We start from the raw sequence: 19,302 nt of genomic DNA on the forward strand, positions 1-19,302 counted from the left end.
TCATGTGGCTAATTATTTACAAATTACGTAAAACAATCACTTAAAGTACAATAAATGTGGTACTTTTGCTAAAAGTGTAACCCTATTGTATGTTTGGGCAAGTATAGAGCAGCGCATCACTCAAGAGCATGCGATGGATTGGTTTCCTTGCAAGCACGCTCGCTTTTAGCTAACTTTAGCTAGCTACTGATTACGACAGCTAGGTTGCAGACAGGTATTGCACACAAGCTTACCTTTCGTTATCGAGCCGAGTTGTGATATATTTTTTCTTTGTAAAAATACAATTAATGCAGTAACAAACAAGTTTCAAAAGGAAAATGAGTTGATATGTTCTTAATGACATACAACGTGGGCCAGTTCCCATACGGACGTTTGTTGGTTGATCCGCTTGCACCTGATTCGGAATGGCATTTCACCTAACATGCGGATCTAAACAAGTTCACTTGTAAAGCAAAAACCATTGACAGCGTAGATCTCGAAGAAAGGTCAAAGGGTCAGCCAGCTCGTCACACACACACACACGCGAGTGGGGAAAAAAATCATTTTTTGTTTATTAAAAACAGTATTGCTAGTTACACATTTAATTTATGATAACTTTGTGCAATTTTAAGAGCCAAGGCAAGTAGATAAAGCTGATTACTCCTGAATCAGCTTTTCAATTAGTGTTCCAATAACAAATCGCCAACATAGCATGACAGAATGAGTTTTGTTTTTGCTAGTTTTGTGTTTAATTAAAATATATAAACTGTAAATGTTCTCAATCAAAAAATAAAACTGATTGCATATGCGTTCATCCAAAATACCCCAAACAATTAAACCCAAAATAAAATATAAAAAAGGAATACATAAAACCATACAAATTAACAAATATTCTCTTGTATTATATAGTTAAATGTGCTTTTTATTTGTATTTCTGTACTTTATCTAAATAACTAGAATCTAAATCAGATTTTTGCCCCCAGTCAGATTTCCCCCCCATAGATTGAAACAAACGTGCCAATTTTAACCCCTTGTCTGCCTCAATCCCTGTTTACCCCAACAATTCCAAAGTACACATTCTACATTGCGACAGATTCTGGAAAGAGGAATTCTCTGAACATTCTAGAACCCTTCCGGAAGGCAACTTGTTTTTACATTTCAACACATCATTGATGATCATTAGTGTTGGTCTGGCATGACGCAAAAATAAATCTAAATAAAAAAGGAAAACAAAACAAAAGCCACAAACATCACCCCTAGTGCTTTTTAATTATCCACCCAGTAAATATCTACATCTTGCTCAGCACATAGAATAGGGAACAAGCACTAAAGGAATGTAAAAAACCTAGAAGGCGTACTGTGTTGTAGCTACTGGTTACAGAACACTGACGGGTTCCTTCAGAAGCCTGAATTCTACAGGCCTACAACAGGACTAGAAATAATCTTAGGACTACAAGGCCTTTGGGGAAACTCTACCCAGGAGTCTTAAAGAACAAAGAATAGTTTGGCTCCATTTATTGTCCCTGGTCACTGACATTCATCCACCGATTAGACTACCCAACAAGCGAGGCACTCCAGTTAGCAACACTGACTTTTTGTTAGAGGCAGTCTCATATGTACACATTCATATTTATATATATGTAGAGAAAGATTGACAAAGTTGCAGATAGAAAAAAATGCACTCACTGAATCAACAACAATCAAAATCATGGTTTCTCTGAAAACTTCACAAGAATCAGAGATAGGGGTTTGTTAAGATGGGCACGTCTCCTTAAGAGCAGATATGATTCTGTACATGACAGAATATTTGTTTAAATGTTCCATCAGGTACAAAAAAATGAATTTGGCATTATAAAGTCAAATGTACGCACAATGACAATGAAAGTCAGTGGCCTTTGAGCCCATAAACCACATTGGCTCACTAACCCTAACGGCATGTCATTGCATGTGTGACAAATCCTTCCTCTGTGGGACTAAATAACATCCCACTTTTGGAAAAAACGCACCCTATCCAATCTCTCCGATCTCCTTCCCCCAAAAAACAAAACAGCAGTATTAATAAAAAAAGCAACCCTAGTGCTTCAGTATGACATCTGCATAAGTTGGCGTAAAGCAAGGTATCAAGAAACACTTTGTATAAAGTTTCAGCTTCAGTGGGGTCACATTTGGCACGCATACATCACTGTAGCAAATGCAGCAACGCACAGGAAATCCCAGAACGACGTCAGAGCCCACACAGATATTAGATCAACAAACATTGGTTCAAAAAGTTTAGTGGTAATCATTAGTTCAGCTGTCACTGGAACAGCAGAAACCTATACTGGCATATCTTCATGGCCACTTCTAGAGAAGTGCACATACTCTGCAGCTCTGTGGAAAAAGTACAACTGCTCATTTCCGATTCCGACAGTTCCCTCTGCTTAGAGACGCCACTGTCATGGTGTGGTTCCAAGTTCCAGGTTCTAAGACCCGAGGCCAATTGCAGGTTGCCGCATGTGTAGTGGGAGGAGTCTCTCTGAGGTTGCGACTGATGCGGGTAGTGTGGTGGGAGGAGGCGTGTGGGGTTGCACAGCCGAGAGGGTCCTTAGTGTTTGTGGGCGGGCTTCCTTAGTGTTTGGAGGTAAAGCTTAGTGGTCAGGGAGTGGTCTCCTGCGGTATCAAGTGTCTGACTGGAAGGGAGATGGATCTCTGCTTTCTAGTGTTACATTGGTAACCAACGTCTGTCCATCAGATAAAAAAAAAAAAAAAGGAATGTAGGAGGATGGGGGGGAAGAGAGAGAGAGAGAAAGACGTGTGGAGTGGCGATGGTCCCGATTTGAGTGGTGAGTGTGGCGTCCATTAGGGTTCAGCAGCGGCAGTACGTTGGAGGAGGCTCACTTCTGGTGATGCACACTATCAGTTTTTCTGTGAAGAATAGACAAAGCGATAGACGAGTTAGTTCAACCGATCTCCGTTTAGCTGTGTTGCAAGCACAGATAGAAACTTGTGAGCATGAGCTAATAGGACACCTGCTACAACAAACTGTCGTCCAATAGATTGATAAAAAACAACTAAAGCCACACTTAAAAAGAATGTCACAGCCGGCAAGACAATAATTGAGCAAAAATAATGCTGACTGAGATAACACAATAACACACTTTGCAACCAGCAGAGGGAGCCGACAGACATACTGGTCTGGGATCCACCCAGCCTACCAAGCTCTTTTTCTGTATGTGTGTAGACACACACACACACACACACACACACACACACACACACACACACACACACACACACACACACACACACACACACACACACACACACACACACACACACACACACACACACACACCTCAGGCCATGAAGTGAGAGGTCACTAGAGCGGTGGACACACATACCATGCGCTAACATGCAGTGGATGAGTGGGTGTGGCCTAACCGTCGTAAGAGTCAATGAGAGGCCGAGAGCCCCTCCTCTCCCCATACATCCCTCCCTGATAGAGACAAAAGGAGGACGAAGAGAGAACACCAGAGGTGGAGTGAAATAGATCAAGAGGAGGTTGAATGAGTGAAAAGAAAGAGGCAGACATATGTAGACAAAGAGGGTTTAGGCAGAGAGAAAGTGAAAGACCAGAGATAAGAAGAATCAGATATGAAGAGGTGGGGAAAGAACAAACAAGGAGAAAGGGAGAACAGTGGGTTAGTTAAGGGGGAGAGGAGGTTAAGAACAGGTTAACAATTATGAGTTCTGTCGATAGTATCAAAACCTGAGTCACGGGGTATACATGCAGCAAAATGCTTTAATATGGTCTAGTTTTGTTACAGTAGAGAGGTCCTCACGTAGTAAGAGATGAACCCAGATGGGAATTGATGTCACTGTAATTGTGTGTGTGTGTGTGTGCGTGCGTGCGCGGGAGACTGTACCTGTGCTCCGTGTTTGTCAGCAGGTTCGAGTGTGTCATCCAGAGTGTTGCTACGCCCCCTCTGGTCCAGTGTAGAGTAGGCATCTGAAACGAGGGCACTCGTAAGAGGTGTGTGTGTGTGTGAGGGGGGTCTTCAAGTGTCGTGCGGAATGAGTGACTGTGTGTGGAAATGTGTGTGCGGCAGTAACAGAGCGAGAGAAAGAGTGTCATGTGTTCTAACTAACCTGGTCCCATGTCGTTTAGTGGAATCATTTCTCTTTCTCTGTCACGCTTTTCTTCTGTGGACAGACACACACATACTGACTCAGCACTGAAATAAGATGCTCCCCTTTCCTCAGTACGTGTTTCGGAAAGTCACCTGCGTCACTAAGGGATTGTATGTGTGTGAGCTTGCGTGTACAGCATAGATTGACAAAAGACATGTCATTTATAACTCCAATTCTTTGATCTAAGGACGGTAGGTGTGTATTGGCGGTGTGAAACAGGTGAGGTTCTGTACCCTTAAGAGTCTGTAACAACATGCAAATAAAGCATTCTAGTGTGTGTGTGTGTGTGTGTGCGTGCACGCCTCACCCCTATCCAGCAGAGGCAGGGTGCTGCTCTCGTAGCCCCCGTTGGTGCGGCTGTTGCTGGGGGGGTTGAGGTTGACCAGGAAGTCCGTCTTCTTCCATCCGTCCTTCTCCAGCGTGCGCCTCAGCTCCTTGAAGCCCCACACCGTCTGCAGGAGCAGCCCCGCCCCTCGCACCTCCCGGTCCGAGCGGTTGCTATGGAGAAGAGGGACACACACAGTAATGTTTCCGAATTGGGTTTCTAAGACGAGTCTCGCTCAAACAAGTACACAACAAACACATACCCGTGAGGATGAAAACCAATGCCCAGATGTCTGTGTGTCTCTGTGTGTGTCTGTGTGTGTGTGTGTGTGTGTCTCTGTGTGTGTGTCTCTGTGTGTGTGTGTGTGTCTCCCTCTCCCCCTCCCCCTCCCCCTCCCTCTCTCCCTCTCACCCGTCCTTGTTGATGAGCACCAGTCTCTCGATGCCCTGGGCGGCTCTCAGGGTCTTGGCGGCCTCCACGCTGTTGCCTAGCACCTCGTGGAGCGTGCTCAGTACGGACACCACCGTCTCCTCAGACAGGGCTCGGACAGGCTGGCTCTGACCGCCACCGGGCAGGTTGGCCACTAGGTGGGGCACTGCGTGCTTTCCTGTTACACACAAACACACAGGTAAGACTTGCTGTAACGCACACGCACACGCACACGCACACTCACACTCACACTCACACTCACACTCAAAACACCAACAGGTATGGTTATGACTTAACTTCAAGGTCACACACACACACACACACACACACACACAAACGGGCTGACCTAGGAGGTCCTTGTTCCTGGCGTCGATGGCCAGGTTCCTGAGGGCTCCAGACATGGCCCGGACCACACGGTCGTTCCCGTGGGCCAGCAGCTCTGTGATCATGGGCATCCCCTTCTCCTGGCGCACCAGCCCTCGGATGTACCGACCATACTGGGGGAGGGATGGACGGATGGATGGATGGCGGGAGGGAGGGCGAGATGCACAACGTTTTAGCACTGTGAGCACATGCGTGTCAATACTGGAGCTATGTGCGGTCGACGTTTCGTGTTATGCAAGTCAAGGTGCGGTCGTGGCGGTTGGTGCTGCGGTGGAGGCTTGGGGTGAGGGGGCGGGACTTACGCTCCAGCGTCCGGCACACAGGTTCTGCATGGCGCCGGCTGAGGCCTCCAGCACCGTGGGGTTCTTGCTCTCCCTCAGCAGGGAGGTGTAGACACGCACCACCTCCGGCTGGAACAGGAGCTCGTAGCCTGGGGGAGGAGAGGAGGAGGGGGGAGGAGGAGGAGGGGAGGTAGGGAAGGAGAGGAGGGAGGAGAGATGGGGAAGAAGGAAAGGGAGGAGAGGAAAGGAGGGAGGAGGTGGGGTCAGAAGGAAGGGTGGACCAGGAAAGAGAGAAAAATGAATTCAGGGTTAAAATGCCAGTGTGAGTCATTCATAGGCAAATCATTAAAGTCAGGTGAAGTACAGGAGATCCCTAAAGAGGCATCTGACCTCATAACCTCGGCAGTTGGAAATGTTTCCTTACCTTTGGCAGGTGTAGTCCTCTTTGGAATTTCAATCATATCCGCAGCCACATCCTCGTCTTTCTTCCCTATTGCCAAACAGAACACCGGGAACTTCAGGAAAACTCCAGGAATATTCTACAACCCCTTTGTTCTAAAACCCTTTGTTGTGCTCTGGATCCACCACTGTGATACAAGTAAGTGATACACTAACTACCATAACATTTCGTGAGTTTCTGATGATTGTGCCATTTATTCAAACACACAAATGTGTACGTGTACACACACACACACACACACAAGCATAACAAGGCATTAGTTGGGTTGCACAGGACAGGAGTTAGCATAGCTAGCACTACGGCAAGCAGCCCAAAGAACAAGTGATGGAGTAGAGCTTACCTTTGGAAAACCACTCATCTGTCCCAAAGCAAAACAGGAGAAAGCAGCGAGACAGGAGGAGAGGAGCGGAAGGAGCAGATAGAAGAGGGGATGGTGAAATGATGGGGATCGAGAGAGAAAATATTTCAGTGAAAGGATAAGCAGTGTCCCAGCCACCCCAACGTTACAGTTTCACCAGCCAAGGGGGTCATTTCAGCGAACAGCACTTACATCAACTCTCGATAAAAGAACCTTAGTGGCACCATAGCAGCTTATTAGCTAACACACAAGAACTTGATTTATCATGTATAATATAGAACAAATATTTTTGTATCCACGTATTGAAACCCAACATCTACACACTCGCTCTCTCTCCCTCTCTCCTTCACACATACAAACACAGAGACACGAGAGCATATAGTCAGACATTGGAGTTCAGTATTTATAGAGGAATATTGAACATTCCATAGGGTACACAGCTCTGTCCTTCTACACTTTAAGTCTGCTTGCCTGTCTACCTGGTCTGCTACTTGTCCATTGTAACAGACAGCAATAGATACTAACATCAGGCAACAGTCAACAATGACATCATCGCCTCCTGCCTTCCACTGAGCAAACACAGTTCACGTACATTAGGACACACACACACAGTCGCACCTTTGCCCTTGCGGGAGCTGAAACAGCCTGCCTTCTGCGTGGAGCTGGGGGCGGGGCCCTGGTTGAGGGGCGGGGCCTCCTGGAAGCGCTCGCAGCCCGGCACCTCTCGATGCACCTGATAGGACAAGTTCCTCAGCAGACACACGCTGTTCTCTATCAACTGGAGGGAGCCAGGGAAGGAGGGATGGGAAGACGGAAAGAAGATGAAGGATAGAGGGGAGGGTTGGGATAAGGGAGAGAGAATTGAGAGGGAAAAACAAGGAGGACAAGAAATGGAGAGAAGAAAAAAGGGAGGGATATAGAGATGGCATGAGGAATAACAGGATTAAGAAACAAAAGATTTAATCAACATTGTGTGTGTGTGTGAATGCCCCAGTACCTTGTTGTCAACATCTTTAAGGTCAATCTGTGATTGGACGATGTACATGAGCGAGTCGACCAATCCTGTGCACTCTCTAAGCTTCCTCCTGGCCTCACTGCGCTCAGAGCTCACGTTTCTGGGAGATAGAGAGAGAAAGGTTAAGAGTGAGAGAGAGGTGTGCGAGTCGAGGGGGTGTGGGGTTGGAAAGAAGGGGGGTGGGGGGATATTAGGAGACCAAAAGAACTCTGCGACTACAAAAGGATTCCTGCACACAACCAAGACAATAAACCTCAACACCACACTGCCAAAGTCTAGGTTAATCCTGTGGTGAGCAAGAGAGATGAGAAGGAGAGAGAAAGAGAGAAGGAAAGAAAGAGAGAGACAGAGAGAGAGGCTGAAAGGGTAGATCATGTTACTGCCCCCGTCTTTGTGCTAGTCTTGGCGGCCGCAGACACGCCCTGCTCTACACCCCCCCCCCCCCCCACCCGACGAGTACAACAAAGCTTCACTTCCTTTCACGGTCACTCATTCAAAGAAGAATGGTTATATAAAAAGCTGCCTAGCCACACACCACTTCTGTCCACCTCCCTCCCTCCCCCCTCCCCTGCCTTTTATTGGTTACCGGAGGCAGCCGGCCGTGTTCGTGAGCGCCGTCTCCCATTCCAAGTGGCGGGGCTTGCAGTTCTCCTCTCCGCCCCCTCCGCCGCCCCCGCCCCGCTCCCAGCCGGAGTGGGGCACCATCACCTCGTCGGAGAGGGCGTGCAGGGCGTGGTCCACGATCTCCATCTTCACCGAGTCGTGGGACGACAGGTTCCACAGGGTGCCTGGTTTCGGAAGGGGGAGCCTTGGTCATCATCATCATCTCGGTATCCACATGCTTGTCTACCACCACTACCATAGTAATCATCTTCAACATTGTATCGACATGCATTTCAAACCGCTTCCACCATCATCGTCATTATCAACGACTCATCCTAATGGTCCTCGTCCTCTTCCTCACCTGTGATGGTGTCGGTGAGGTCCTGGTCCCGGGTCTTCCTCAGCAGGCGGACCAGGGCGGGGACGCCGTCGCAGTTCTTGATGGCGATCTTGTTGTCGTGGTCGCGTCCGTACGAGATGTTCTTGAGCGCCCCGCAGGCGGCGTGGTGCACCTCCTTCTTGGGGATGTCCAGCATGGAGACCAGGGCAGGGATGCCCTTCATACGCCGAACGTCTGACTTCACCTGGACGAGGAGAGGGGGGGGGATAAGTACGAGAGAGAGAGGGAGAGAGAGTTAGTGAGTGAGAGAGAGTGCGAGTACGAGAGTGTTGATAGTTCATCGGTCACACCCAGATCGATTCGAGTGAAGAACTCACGTTTGCCGATGCTGGCGCGCGCATGTGTGTGCGCGCGCGTGTGTGAGAGAGAGTACCTTGTCGTTCTTGTAGGTGAGGTGCTGCAGGTATGCGGCGGCGTTGCTCCTCACGGGGTCCAGCCTGTAGTTGAGCATGGCGATGACCTCCGGCAGCTCGGGCTGCCTCCAGGAAGGGGGCGGGCCCTTCCGCAGGGTGCTGTCCAATGAGGCCATGCTCCCCCTCTCGCCCTGCGCCAGCGGGGCTCCGCCCCCCCAGTAGTACATGTCCCCTGCCCCCCCGTCCAGGATGCCCTCGTAACTCCTAGAATGAGGACGAGGGGGGGGGGGGGGGAGGGGGTCAAACAGTGCACGCACACACACACCCTATGTCTCTCTCTCTCTCTCCCTCCCTCTCACCCTGTCCTGCGTGGCGGGCCGTGGGTGAAGTGGGCATTGCGCGGCACGGTGCCGTAGTGGATGGGCGGCCCCATGCCGTAGTCGGGCTCGTCGTATCCCATGCTCCTCTGGTCGTCCTCCAGGCCGTAGGGCTCCGGGACGAAGCGCTGCAGGCCCGACAGCTCCAGAGCACTGCCCATACGCACCTGGGAGGGGCGGGACGGGTTCACACACACACACACATGAACCTCCAATGCATGATCCTACTCACCTACAGTAAGAGCATACACACACCACCCACCTGTGGCTGAGCAGCATAGTGGTCCAGGTGGTTCCGGCTGTGGGACCGGTAGCCTGGGTCCAGGGTGTGGTAGCCATCGACTGGCCTGGGAGGAGACACACACAAACTCTTCATCACCACCACATCCAGCCATGTGGAAGCTTCTCAGTTGGACTCACAGCCACAGTGTAACAGTCATGATGCATCAACAGGCTTCCCGACAGCTCCCCTTCAGACAGGCCCCTACCTGCTTCAGACAGGCCCCTACCTGCTTCAGACAGGCCCCTACCTGCTTCAGACAGGCCCCTACCTGCTTCAGACAGGCCCCTACCTGCTTCAGACAGGCCCCTACCTGCTTCAGACAGGCCCCTACCTGCTTCAGACAGGCCCCTACCTGCTTCAGACAGGCCCCTACCTGCTTCAGACAGGCCCCTACCTGCTTTAGACAGGCCCCTACCTGTATCTATCGTCCATGCGCCCCCCCCTGTTCAGGCTGGTGTATGTCTCCGAGGGGGGGCCTGCCCGGTAGTCCTCATACCCGACCGGGGGTCCGTAGTGGTAGTTGCGGGGCACTGTGGAGGTGGGGTAGTCCATGGGCACCGCCTGGCGGTAGACGCGCTCCATGGGCGTGGTGTAGCCCCCCATGCCCGTTACCGACCCCCCGCCGCCCCCCATGCCGTCCAGGGAGAGCGTGTCAGACACGGAGGGGATGACGTGCCTGGTTGTGGTGGTCTTGACCGTTTTCTTCACCTGGGATGGAGGGGTGGTGGAGGAGGAGGAGGAGAGGAGGAAGAAGGGATGAGGGGGTGTCGTGCAGCTATTTGCTGGGCTGTACAGTCCCGTTGCAGTGTGCGTGCTTGTGTGTGTGTGTGGTGTGCGCGTGTGTTACCGTCATCTCTGTGCGTCGTGTGGTTCCGTCCTCGCCGGTTTCCACGGAGACAATGGGTGGAGCCTCTTGAGGTTCATCCTCTACGGTGAACGTCTCCTCGACAACGTGACCCGGCTCCATCATGTACTACACACACACACAGAGTAAAAAAACAGCACACACACACACTCTCCCACTCAGAAAGTAAACACCAATAATACTTACATGTGACCCGTTGATGTGCGCCTCGCTCAGAGTGAGCCTCTCTATGTCCGCATCACAAGACACGCGCCCGTTCTGGAAGGAGGAAGGGAGGACGTTTAACAACCCTTAAAACGACCCCCACACACACGGCATCGTGGGGGGGGTCTGTGTGAGCGTTCAGTGGTGAGTACCGACCCAGCGGCCAGTGACCAAGTATTTCAGGTATTACAAACATTTGAAAGCACAGGATTCCCATGGCATTGCATCAGATCCTGACACACACACAGACAGTCTCGCTCACAGAGGATGGATTTGGTGAAGCACAGGAACATTCACCCCTATCGTTCCTTTGCCACAAAACCAAAACACTGACAGAGCAAAGTGGCATGCAAACCACCCAAGCAAAAGGTGAAAAGATGACAGGATGCACGAAAGGGGTGGGCTATGAAGTCATGTGAGAGAAAGAGAGAATTTCATGACACCTCTTCCAGTTTCTGCAAGAAGGGATGGAGTGTATGGAGGGGATGGGGGGGTGACACACCCAGCACATGCAGAAATGTGACTCTTTTTTTCCAAGAAAGGGAGATAGGCAGAGTAAGAGGCAGGTCCAGAATGGGCATGTGAGAACCTGTCAGAAAGTCCTTCTCTGCTCTGGGAGAGTTTGGCATGTAGAGGCCTGAGTAAACAACGTGGAGATAACCGCACATTCCAAACCTGCCTGCTCGGCCACACAGCCCGCAACTGACAGGTACCAACCTCAACCCCAGACGCTTATCAGAACTGGGGATTACCTGGAAGGAACTGTATCGTGTATCTGGGTGTCCTTCCCAGAAAGACAGAGAGCGAGATACAGAGAGCGAGATACAGAGACAGAGAGAAAGAGAGAGAGAAACAGAGAGAGAGAAACAGAGAGAGAAACAGAGAGAGAGAGAGACAGAAAGAAACAGAGATACAGAGAGAGACACAGAGAGAGAAACAGAGAGAGAAACAGAGAGAGAGAGAAAGAGAGGAACGGAGATCCCAAGTGCCTGTGTTTATGGAGAGGATTTGGGAGGAGGGTGAAGCACGGTCGGCCTCATGCATGCTTAATGTCAGGAGCCATACGTGCTTGAGTGGACATGAGTGTGTGTGTGTTTGTGTGGCTTTGAATGACCTTGCAGGATGGAGTGTATGTGTATGTGTGTGTGTGATTCGATGCATCTGGTATACTTTCAGGATGAGTCAGGTAACCTAGCCTTCAACAGCCTAGACTGGCCGAAAACAACAGTTTTCATTAGCGTAGTAGTAGTCTTTCTATGTGTAAAATTAATGAATAATCAGGAGAAAAAAAACAACAACAAAAAGGCGTACTTTTGTGTACTGCCGCCACAGGACTGGTGGTGGCAAATGACAGACAACTTTCCATGCATAATGTCAACAAACAATAATGACAGAAAGCCACGTCGGCGTCACAACGGGACGTCTGTGCTCACAGAGACAAGATGGCGGGTTAGGGAGGGCTGCTGGAGAGACTGAGCCGAACGACTGACAGCAGAGCTTGAGGATGGAGCATGGAGGGCTGTTATTCAGAACGGGCATGGATGGGTGGATGGATGTATGGATGGTTGGATGGAGGGTTGCCAGCATCATACCCGTGGGGGGGGGGGGGGGGGGGCGCGTTACCTGTAGGGTGGGGAGGGGGCGGGGCAGGGTACCGGAGGCGGTCCCGCTGCACCGTCGCTCCTCCTCCAGGGCCCGACTCAGCATCTCAAACTGCCTCTCCTGCTCCCGCACCGAGGCCAGCAGGGAGGCCGCGCTCGCACACTGCTCCATACACACTGACAGAGAGAGAGAGAGGTTAACCCAGCACCACACAGAGAGAGAGAGTCAGACAGAGAGAAAAGGGTCACACACGGTCGTCCATTTCAGCTAGGCAAGAGAGAAGCGAGGGCATCATGAAAGCACAGGGTTGAGGAGGGTTGAAAGATGAGGAAGGGAGGGCGAGAGGAAAGACGAGAGGCGCACATCGGAAGACGTCGAGGAGGGTAGAAGCGAGGAGGAGAAAGGACAGTGGTAGAAGAGTGGGCGATCCGCGAGGAGCAGAAAGAGAGAGAGCCTCTCACTCTCTTCCGCGGCTCGAGAGCAGGCAGGCAAGCAAAAGGGAAAGAATATAAATAGAGAGTGTGAGGAGGAGAGAGAATAACACCTTCACAGACACAGGCACCGTGTGAGGCTTGTTAGCACCTCTCAGCTCTGAAGTGAAAGAAGTACATGTGAAAAACGTGTGACGGCCCACGAAAGAGTGTGTAAGCGTGCAGGGAGTAACACAGGTGAGAGAGCCCGGGTTTCTGAAATTAAGTTTGGGAGGCCACAGTGTTCCTACATAGAACAAGCTTTTAGACAAAGCTCCATCCAAAAAAACATCCGTAATCAAAATATGCAAAATTGGATTCAGACAGAGCCAGGCACCAAAACACATCCAAAATCGTTTACATTTGTCCCACACACACACTCCTGGCTGGAAGCCAAACCTCTCAGACACTACTCTACACACAGGAGCATAACCCCCCTGCAGCTGTCTGCCGTGATATGCAGGAACAATGAGACATGTGTACAAGGTCTGTGTGCATGTGTGTGTGTGCGTGCGTGCGTGTAAGAGAGAGACTCTGGGAGAAGGACGGGGCTAAATACAAGGTGTAGAGAGAGTGGGTGACGTGGATTTTATCCTTGAGAACTCAAACAGGGCAGCAAGTTTCGGTGAACTGACCCACTCTCCCACCTTTCTGCTTTCCCGACACAAACACACACTCAAGAGAACCTCTGCCACACATTCCAGTCGGAGCTCTGGCATGTCACATCCTGTCTCAGCTGTTGGAAGTTCTCTTGGTGAGGGAATCCTTTATTCTTTGAATCCTCAAGTCCTCCTTCACTCTCTTCTTTTCCAACTTTGCCCAATTTTGGGAGTGATGGGCAGGAATCCATCTTAACTTTATTACACTGGGAATAAGTTGCATTCAAGTGTGAACAGTATGCTGCTGCATTCCTGATAGAGCCACATTGATTTATTGCTCACTCCAAAAACATTATTAACACACACAAGCAAACTTTACTGGTATAGATCGCTATGGTGTGTCCTGAACTCGACCTAGCATTGAAAACGGTCCATATGCCAGTGTCACAGGTGTTGAGTTGCATGTCAGTAATGCTTCCTCCACCTCAGTTCCACCAACATGCAGAAGACAAACAACACTGACAGCAAGTAACCATGATACTTCCACGTGGTAAAACATGACTGAGAAGTTTAACAAATATATCCTTATCATAACATTGAAAAATCCAATCCAGTTATCCAATTCAACTTTCTTCAGGACCTTCATTTGTCAGAATCCATGCATCTGAACGACAGCTGAAGCCTTACGCAGTAATCACATAAGTTTAAAAGACATCCTCTAACTCAAATTCATGAACATACACAACTAAAAGCAAAAGCTGCTGTTGTAGCCTGGACACTGCTTCGCTGACTCCGCCATATTTGAATGGAGTGAGAATGTGTGCGTGTGCACACGTATGCGGGTGTGTTACGCTGGGCTCAGTTCAACCGCTTCTCTCAGTGCCACCTGCAGACTTTGGACTGTGGAAACACGCCCTGAGTGTAACGGACATACGAGGCAGAGAACTGGTATGTCACTGCGTGTGCCTTGGTAGGAGCCATACGACCCATAGCCATCCAAGCTTCAGTACGAAGCCACAAAGTTCTTCTAATCCCTTGGTAGAGACAGGAGGACACATGCTCAGACAGCATCAATAAACCATCCACAATGTTTTGCTGAAGCAGTCAATTATTCACAATTTTCACATAGGAAGAATAATATAATAATTGATCTTTTAAGAGTCCGAGAGGATGAGTGTACAGAAAAGAGGCAAAAAACATTGGACACAATTAGTCCACTCTTGGTCAGATAATCGGCCAGGAAGTGAATGGAACTTAAAAACAGTCAGACTGTTCAAATATAAACACACACACAGACCGCAGGTGTCGTAGTAGTTAGGGAGAAGGGGAGGGGCAGATACAACACCCGACTTCCGTGTAGGCCTATGTCTGGGACTGGGACACACCCTAGAGTTTTGAAAGCCCGTCATTACCAGGCTTAAAAAATGATACCCCTGGCAAGAGGAATGAGAAAAAGGGCTGTGTCGCACAACTATCCCAGTCGCTGTGACAGAAAACAGAGCTAAGGCCTGGACATCATTTTACTAATTTGATAGAGCATTTTTTGGGACAAACACATACAGTTTACAAGGTCTGGAGATAAGGGGGACTTATACAAGGGGGACTTGTACAAACTCGCCCCCCCCCCCTCATTTCCTGATTTCAGTAGGTTAATGCCATTCCAAGGCAGTTTGGAAATGCAAAAACCATGATTGAAACCTCAGCTAACCCATATGCACCGACTGATCATCAAGTTCGCAGTAACAGAGCTTGTGTCAGTGACCGAAGAAATCAGTGCTGCGGTACATTGTGAAATAGGAATCAGCATCTAGAAGAGAGAATGCCGTAGCTTATCTACACCGAAAGCGTGAATAATGAACCACGCCTGTTATCCTACCCCACAGAGTCACAAGAGACCCACGGAACAGGTTTCTGGCTTCATCTAAACACCTTTCTTTGGATAGGAAGTCAATGACAGCCATGACATCAAAGAGTGTGTAATGACCAAAACTAAGATCATTTTCGATAGCGGAGCATATTAAGCACAGAACAAAACCGCATTCAATAGCTGACTTATTTTAATTACCACAAATTCAACTGGCATAACCTTGCAAATAATACAACATTTCAAAGGCGGGGTAACGTCATTGACCAGACAACAACTAGGCTGTTAAATGCAATTCAATAGCCTACAGGTAAGAAACAAACTTAATCAAAGACGACCAAATGCATCAATAACAGGCCACCGTTAGCTTGATCTATTTCTTTGCTTCCGCATCGAAGAGTCGGTTAAATGACTCATGTAGGCTCATAAAAAGAAAATCATATTTTTTTTAACTGGACCTTGGACTCGAAACGACCAGACTAAAGCGGAATGCCATTCAAGCAGAGTTCCTATTATGACCTACCGACCGAATGCCAAACCTCGGTAAACTGTAAAACTTTTCCTGCCCATTTCACGTTAGCTGGAATAGCTAACTACTGGTCTGCACTTATCAAACCAGACAGCACATTCCAGACTATTGGTACACGATATATCTAGCAGTCTGCAGCAGACAACTCTGTGGTTCTGAAACATTATGGAACGTCACATGTATCCTCAAAATTCCAAATGTCCACAAAGAAGCTAGCTCGCTAATTTTAAGTAATATCAATACTAGCCAATTACACATTTAATATAAGACAGCAAACCGAAATTAAATTACAGATGCCGGTTCCCTTAGCATAATGAGGTTATAAAAAACGACTTAGCAAGGTACTAATATGTTAGCTAGCTAGCCACTAGCCAACATAGCTGGCTATATTCATTCCAGCAAATAAATTGAGCCTCCATTTGTTTGGGCTAGCTTGGTGGCAAGCAAACAACACCTGTCAAGCAAAGTTGTTTAGTTTTCACATATTATAATTCATCCTCAAAATGTGTATCTAAAATTACCAATTCTGGAATCCAGATACTGTATTTTCAAGAAGGTCCACACAGCCAGACGAGAGCAGACTGAGCTCCTCTGTATGGCCTAACGAAAGAGGTTCAAACTACTGCGGTTGCGTTAGCAAGTAGCACAAGTGTTAATACAATTCCGATCCTGGGCGTCTATAAATGCCCGACTCCGATTTGTAGGTTTGTAAACCGATCAACGAAATCTCACAACATAGTCTACATTTGCTTAAATCAAATTAACGCGAGTAATCCAAAGTTTGTTGCGAAAACCAAACTACACATTTTGAACTATTGGAAACCTACCTATGATAGTAACTCACTCCCCTGGTTAACTCCTCTTTCCTCTTGTTTCCTTCCTTCTCTGCTTCCTTGCCTTTCCAAGCTTTCCGCTGGAGAAGGGAGAGTTCATTACCGTAAGTAGCCTACGTTTAGCGCAATGCAACTTGTTTTTGATGTGCCTTGGTTACAATATGAACGCATTCAAATATTTATAATGGCAAAACTGAGATTACTGGTGTCTGAGGTCGAAAAATTATATCTGCATTGCGTGCTATTACCTTGAATTTGAAAAATCTATTAAAATCGAATGCTCCTAAAAAAAACATTTATCAACACGTTTTTATCAACAGTAGCCTAACAGCTAGCTGCCACCTAGCGGTTACATAAGTGACAACAGAGAACTGTCAATGTCCAGAGACGCGTGGTATGCTACTCAAATTACTAATTTCAATTATTACAGACACGGCCAAACACAACTAGCGCACGCTGGAAGAATGTAATTGCGATACAGCATCATCCATTACTAAGCAATTGGAACAATTGTCTTCGATTTAAATATAAAAACAAACGTCTTAATTCATCAAAAATATCTGTTCATAAATGTTATGTTTATTCTAACAGAAAATCGTTTCTCTTATCTCCCCCAACCCTCAAGCTGTTTCGGCTGCATGTGTGTTTGTGTGTGGCCAACCAGAAGGAATGAGCCTACCGCTTTGAACGGTTGACCTAGAGAGGGGAAAAAGCTCCTTCACAATGACAGACAAGACAAGAGAGAGAGAGAGAGAGAGAGAGAGAGAGGGAGGGAGAGAGAGAGGGAAGGAGAGAGAGAGAGAGAGAGAGAGAGAGAGAGAGAGAGAGAGAGAGAGAGAGAGAGAGAGAGAGAGAGAAATATAAGAAAGAAACCTGACTGACATACCTCTGACACAATGAAGATGAAGGGTGTGATGGTTGACTTTTTTTGTTTCTTGTCCATAGTTTCTGAATATGATCCTGACATCTCCTGTCAATTGGCAACAGCTACCAATTGACCAGACAACCTTTTAGGAGAAATGGCATCAGTTCCATTGGAGAACACAGACAAGTCATTGCAACTTAACACATATCCAGACCATACATACACAGTCTGAAGGAGAAGGTCACAGCGTGAACCAGCTTGCCGGTGTGGTTTAACCACAGGAGAGAGCCAGGATGCCAGTACCTCAGACCAAACTTGGGAGGAGATTACAGCCAAGAGCTTCGCCAAAGGGGCCCTGGGTTTATCAAACCCCCAACTACACTCCACTATCCTTGGGAACAACTCCACGAACACAGGTGGTGTGGCGCTTACTTCATCACCCTTCCAGAAAACCAGCAAACCAGCTCAATGGTCAATGCTGTAGATGTCTCTGATCTCTCTGGAAATCAAAGAGGAAGTAGGAACCATAGGACTTCCTGTTATAAAACAAAAGAGGGGCGGTTTCTGTTTAAGGATTGTGGAAAAGGTGTCGCCCATAGCAAGGCCGTAGCCATGGAGTCAACATTGGGGGGGACGAATTCACTTTTTTATGATAATTTCGGACAGAGTGCACGGTTGCCTGTCGTAGCGTAGCACATTTATAATTGTATATCAATATATTGGGGGGGACATTTTGACCAGATTTTAATATTGAGATGCGTCCCCCCCAATATATATTATGATTTCGGCCTTGGCCCATATAAATATATGGTTTACCTGGGCGCACTAGTGTCACACTCCCATGTGTGACAGGTAAGGCTGCAGCTCAGTAGCCTTTGTGGGCAGGGGCGGTTTTAGGCACGGGCGGACCGGGCAGCCGCCCGGGGCGGCATTTTTTCATGTCACGTGTGGGGCGCACGAGCATAAAATCAATAAATAAAAATCTCTGCGCCGCGAAGCGGTTTTCTCTTTTCTATCATTTCACTGTGTGGGGAATTGGCAAATTGGCGCCCCCTTCAGGCAGCTGCAGGCACCCCTGCTTGCTGAGAAGGTGCCGTGCACAGAAGCTGTGTGAAAAAAGGGGAGGGACAGACAGCTCATCTGACTGGGTCTCCCAAATGGAACAGACAATTCATAATATTATAAATATAGGCCTAAAGTTCCTGCACATTTTTGTTTTTTTTTAATTGTGTGAAATGGCGAATTAAAAAAAAATGGGTATAGGCTAACTCTTACGTTTGTTAGTCTTTTTGCTATGATGCTTGCTATGCAACAACAATATTTCGGTTTTAACTCAACAAACAGGAGCCAACATTTCACCATAATAGTGTGCTTTGCAACAAAACTGTAACAAGTTCAGTTATTATTTATTTTCATTATTTAGGTTAGGCCCTGTAATTAGCCAACGGAATTTTCAAATCTGTAGGTAGTTTCAAAGACGAACATTTGCTATTTGCTACAACTATATTTTGTGACAAAGTATAGTTTAACGTCATAACTAAAAGTGTTCCTCCCTAAAAGTTATATTAATATAGCATGTAATAACAGACATTTAGCGTGTAAGGGCATGTTTATGTAACCCTCCTATTATGTTTGGTATCAATTTGACCCCAGGCTGTTTTAGCTGTATAGAACATAATCGGTCTTACCACAACAGCCTTTTGATTTCAATGGGGGGGGGGGGGGGGGGGGGGGGGGAGTGATGGCACAGTGATGAGTGTGGGTGTTAGAGTAGACTTGATACAAGTATGTGTTTCTGTCTGTTATTACGTGAAATAGTCCTGATCGATTTTGCAATAAAACTGTTATAACCCTCTAAATCCATCTCCTGTTAATTCTGTTAAGGTCTGGTTACCCCTAATAGCCTGGTTTCTCTGACTGGTCTAACTGCTTGACCAACTCATGAAGAATAAGCATGCACCAGTTCAAGACTCACATGGAGGTCCACGTGGCCCGTGTTGGAATGTCTTTGGCCATATGCAACTGAATCCAAAAGTAGATTTGTCAGGTCCCGC

At 47.9% G+C, this 19,302-nt stretch overlaps 1 protein-coding gene and 1 long non-coding RNA gene across 8 annotated transcripts; one reads left to right on the forward strand and one right to left on the reverse strand.

Moving 5' to 3' along the window:
• Positions 1-527: 527 nt before the first annotated feature.
• Positions 528-16,424, reverse strand: ctnnd1 (catenin (cadherin-associated protein), delta 1). 7 transcript variants are annotated; one of them, XM_062478784.1, is made up of 22 exons: positions 16,072-16,424; positions 12,110-12,264; positions 10,469-10,540; positions 10,265-10,390; positions 9,833-10,125; positions 9,397-9,481; positions 9,117-9,301; positions 8,778-9,021; positions 8,366-8,588; positions 7,988-8,189; positions 7,384-7,501; positions 7,005-7,164; positions 6,369-6,386; positions 5,993-6,058; positions 5,590-5,717; positions 5,250-5,400; positions 4,886-5,081; positions 4,457-4,647; positions 4,108-4,161; positions 3,885-3,967; positions 3,400-3,454; positions 528-2,883 (listed from the first exon to the last, which is right to left on the reverse strand). In XM_062478784.1, the coding sequence occupies exons 2-22, from the start codon at positions 12,257-12,259 to the stop codon at positions 2,825-2,827; spliced, it is 2,859 nt and encodes a 952-aa protein (XP_062334768.1). In that variant the 5' UTR covers positions 12,260-12,264; positions 16,072-16,424; the 3' UTR covers positions 528-2,824. The 7 variants fall into 7 exon arrangements, with proteins under 7 accessions (XP_062334768.1, XP_062334771.1, XP_062334773.1 ...); XM_062478787.1 differs by having other exon boundaries at positions 3,360-3,454; XM_062478789.1 differs by lacking the exon at positions 12,110-12,264.
• Positions 14,901-18,893, forward strand: LOC134034315 (uncharacterized). The gene is made up of 3 exons (XR_009932219.1): positions 14,901-15,331; positions 16,457-16,487; positions 17,329-18,893. It is a non-coding gene; the product is annotated as an uncharacterized LOC134034315 (long non-coding RNA).
• The last annotated feature ends 409 nt before the right edge of the window (positions 18,894-19,302 follow it).

The sequence above is a fragment of the Osmerus eperlanus genome, chromosome 14 (assembly GCF_963692335.1).
Source record: "Osmerus eperlanus chromosome 14, fOsmEpe2.1, whole genome shotgun sequence".
NCBI lineage: Eukaryota > Metazoa > Chordata > Actinopteri > Osmeriformes > Osmeridae > Osmerus > Osmerus eperlanus.

What these genes read in the sequence shown, in the direction of transcription:
- ctnnd1 (XM_062478784.1), bottom strand. Translation starts at nt 12,259, where the DNA reads ATGGAGCAGTGTGCGAGCGCGGCCTCCCTGCTGGCCTCGGTGCGGGAG. An exon ending in CGCATGGACGATAGATACAG is followed by an intron (nt 9,482 to 9,832) that starts GTAGGGGCCTGT and finishes GTCTCCTCCCAG; the next exon opens with GCCAGTCGATGGCTACCACA. An exon ending in ACTAAACGACATGGGACCAG is followed by an intron (nt 3,968 to 4,107) that starts GTTAGTTAGAAC and finishes CCCTCGTTTCAG; the next exon opens with ATGCCTACTCTACACTGGAC.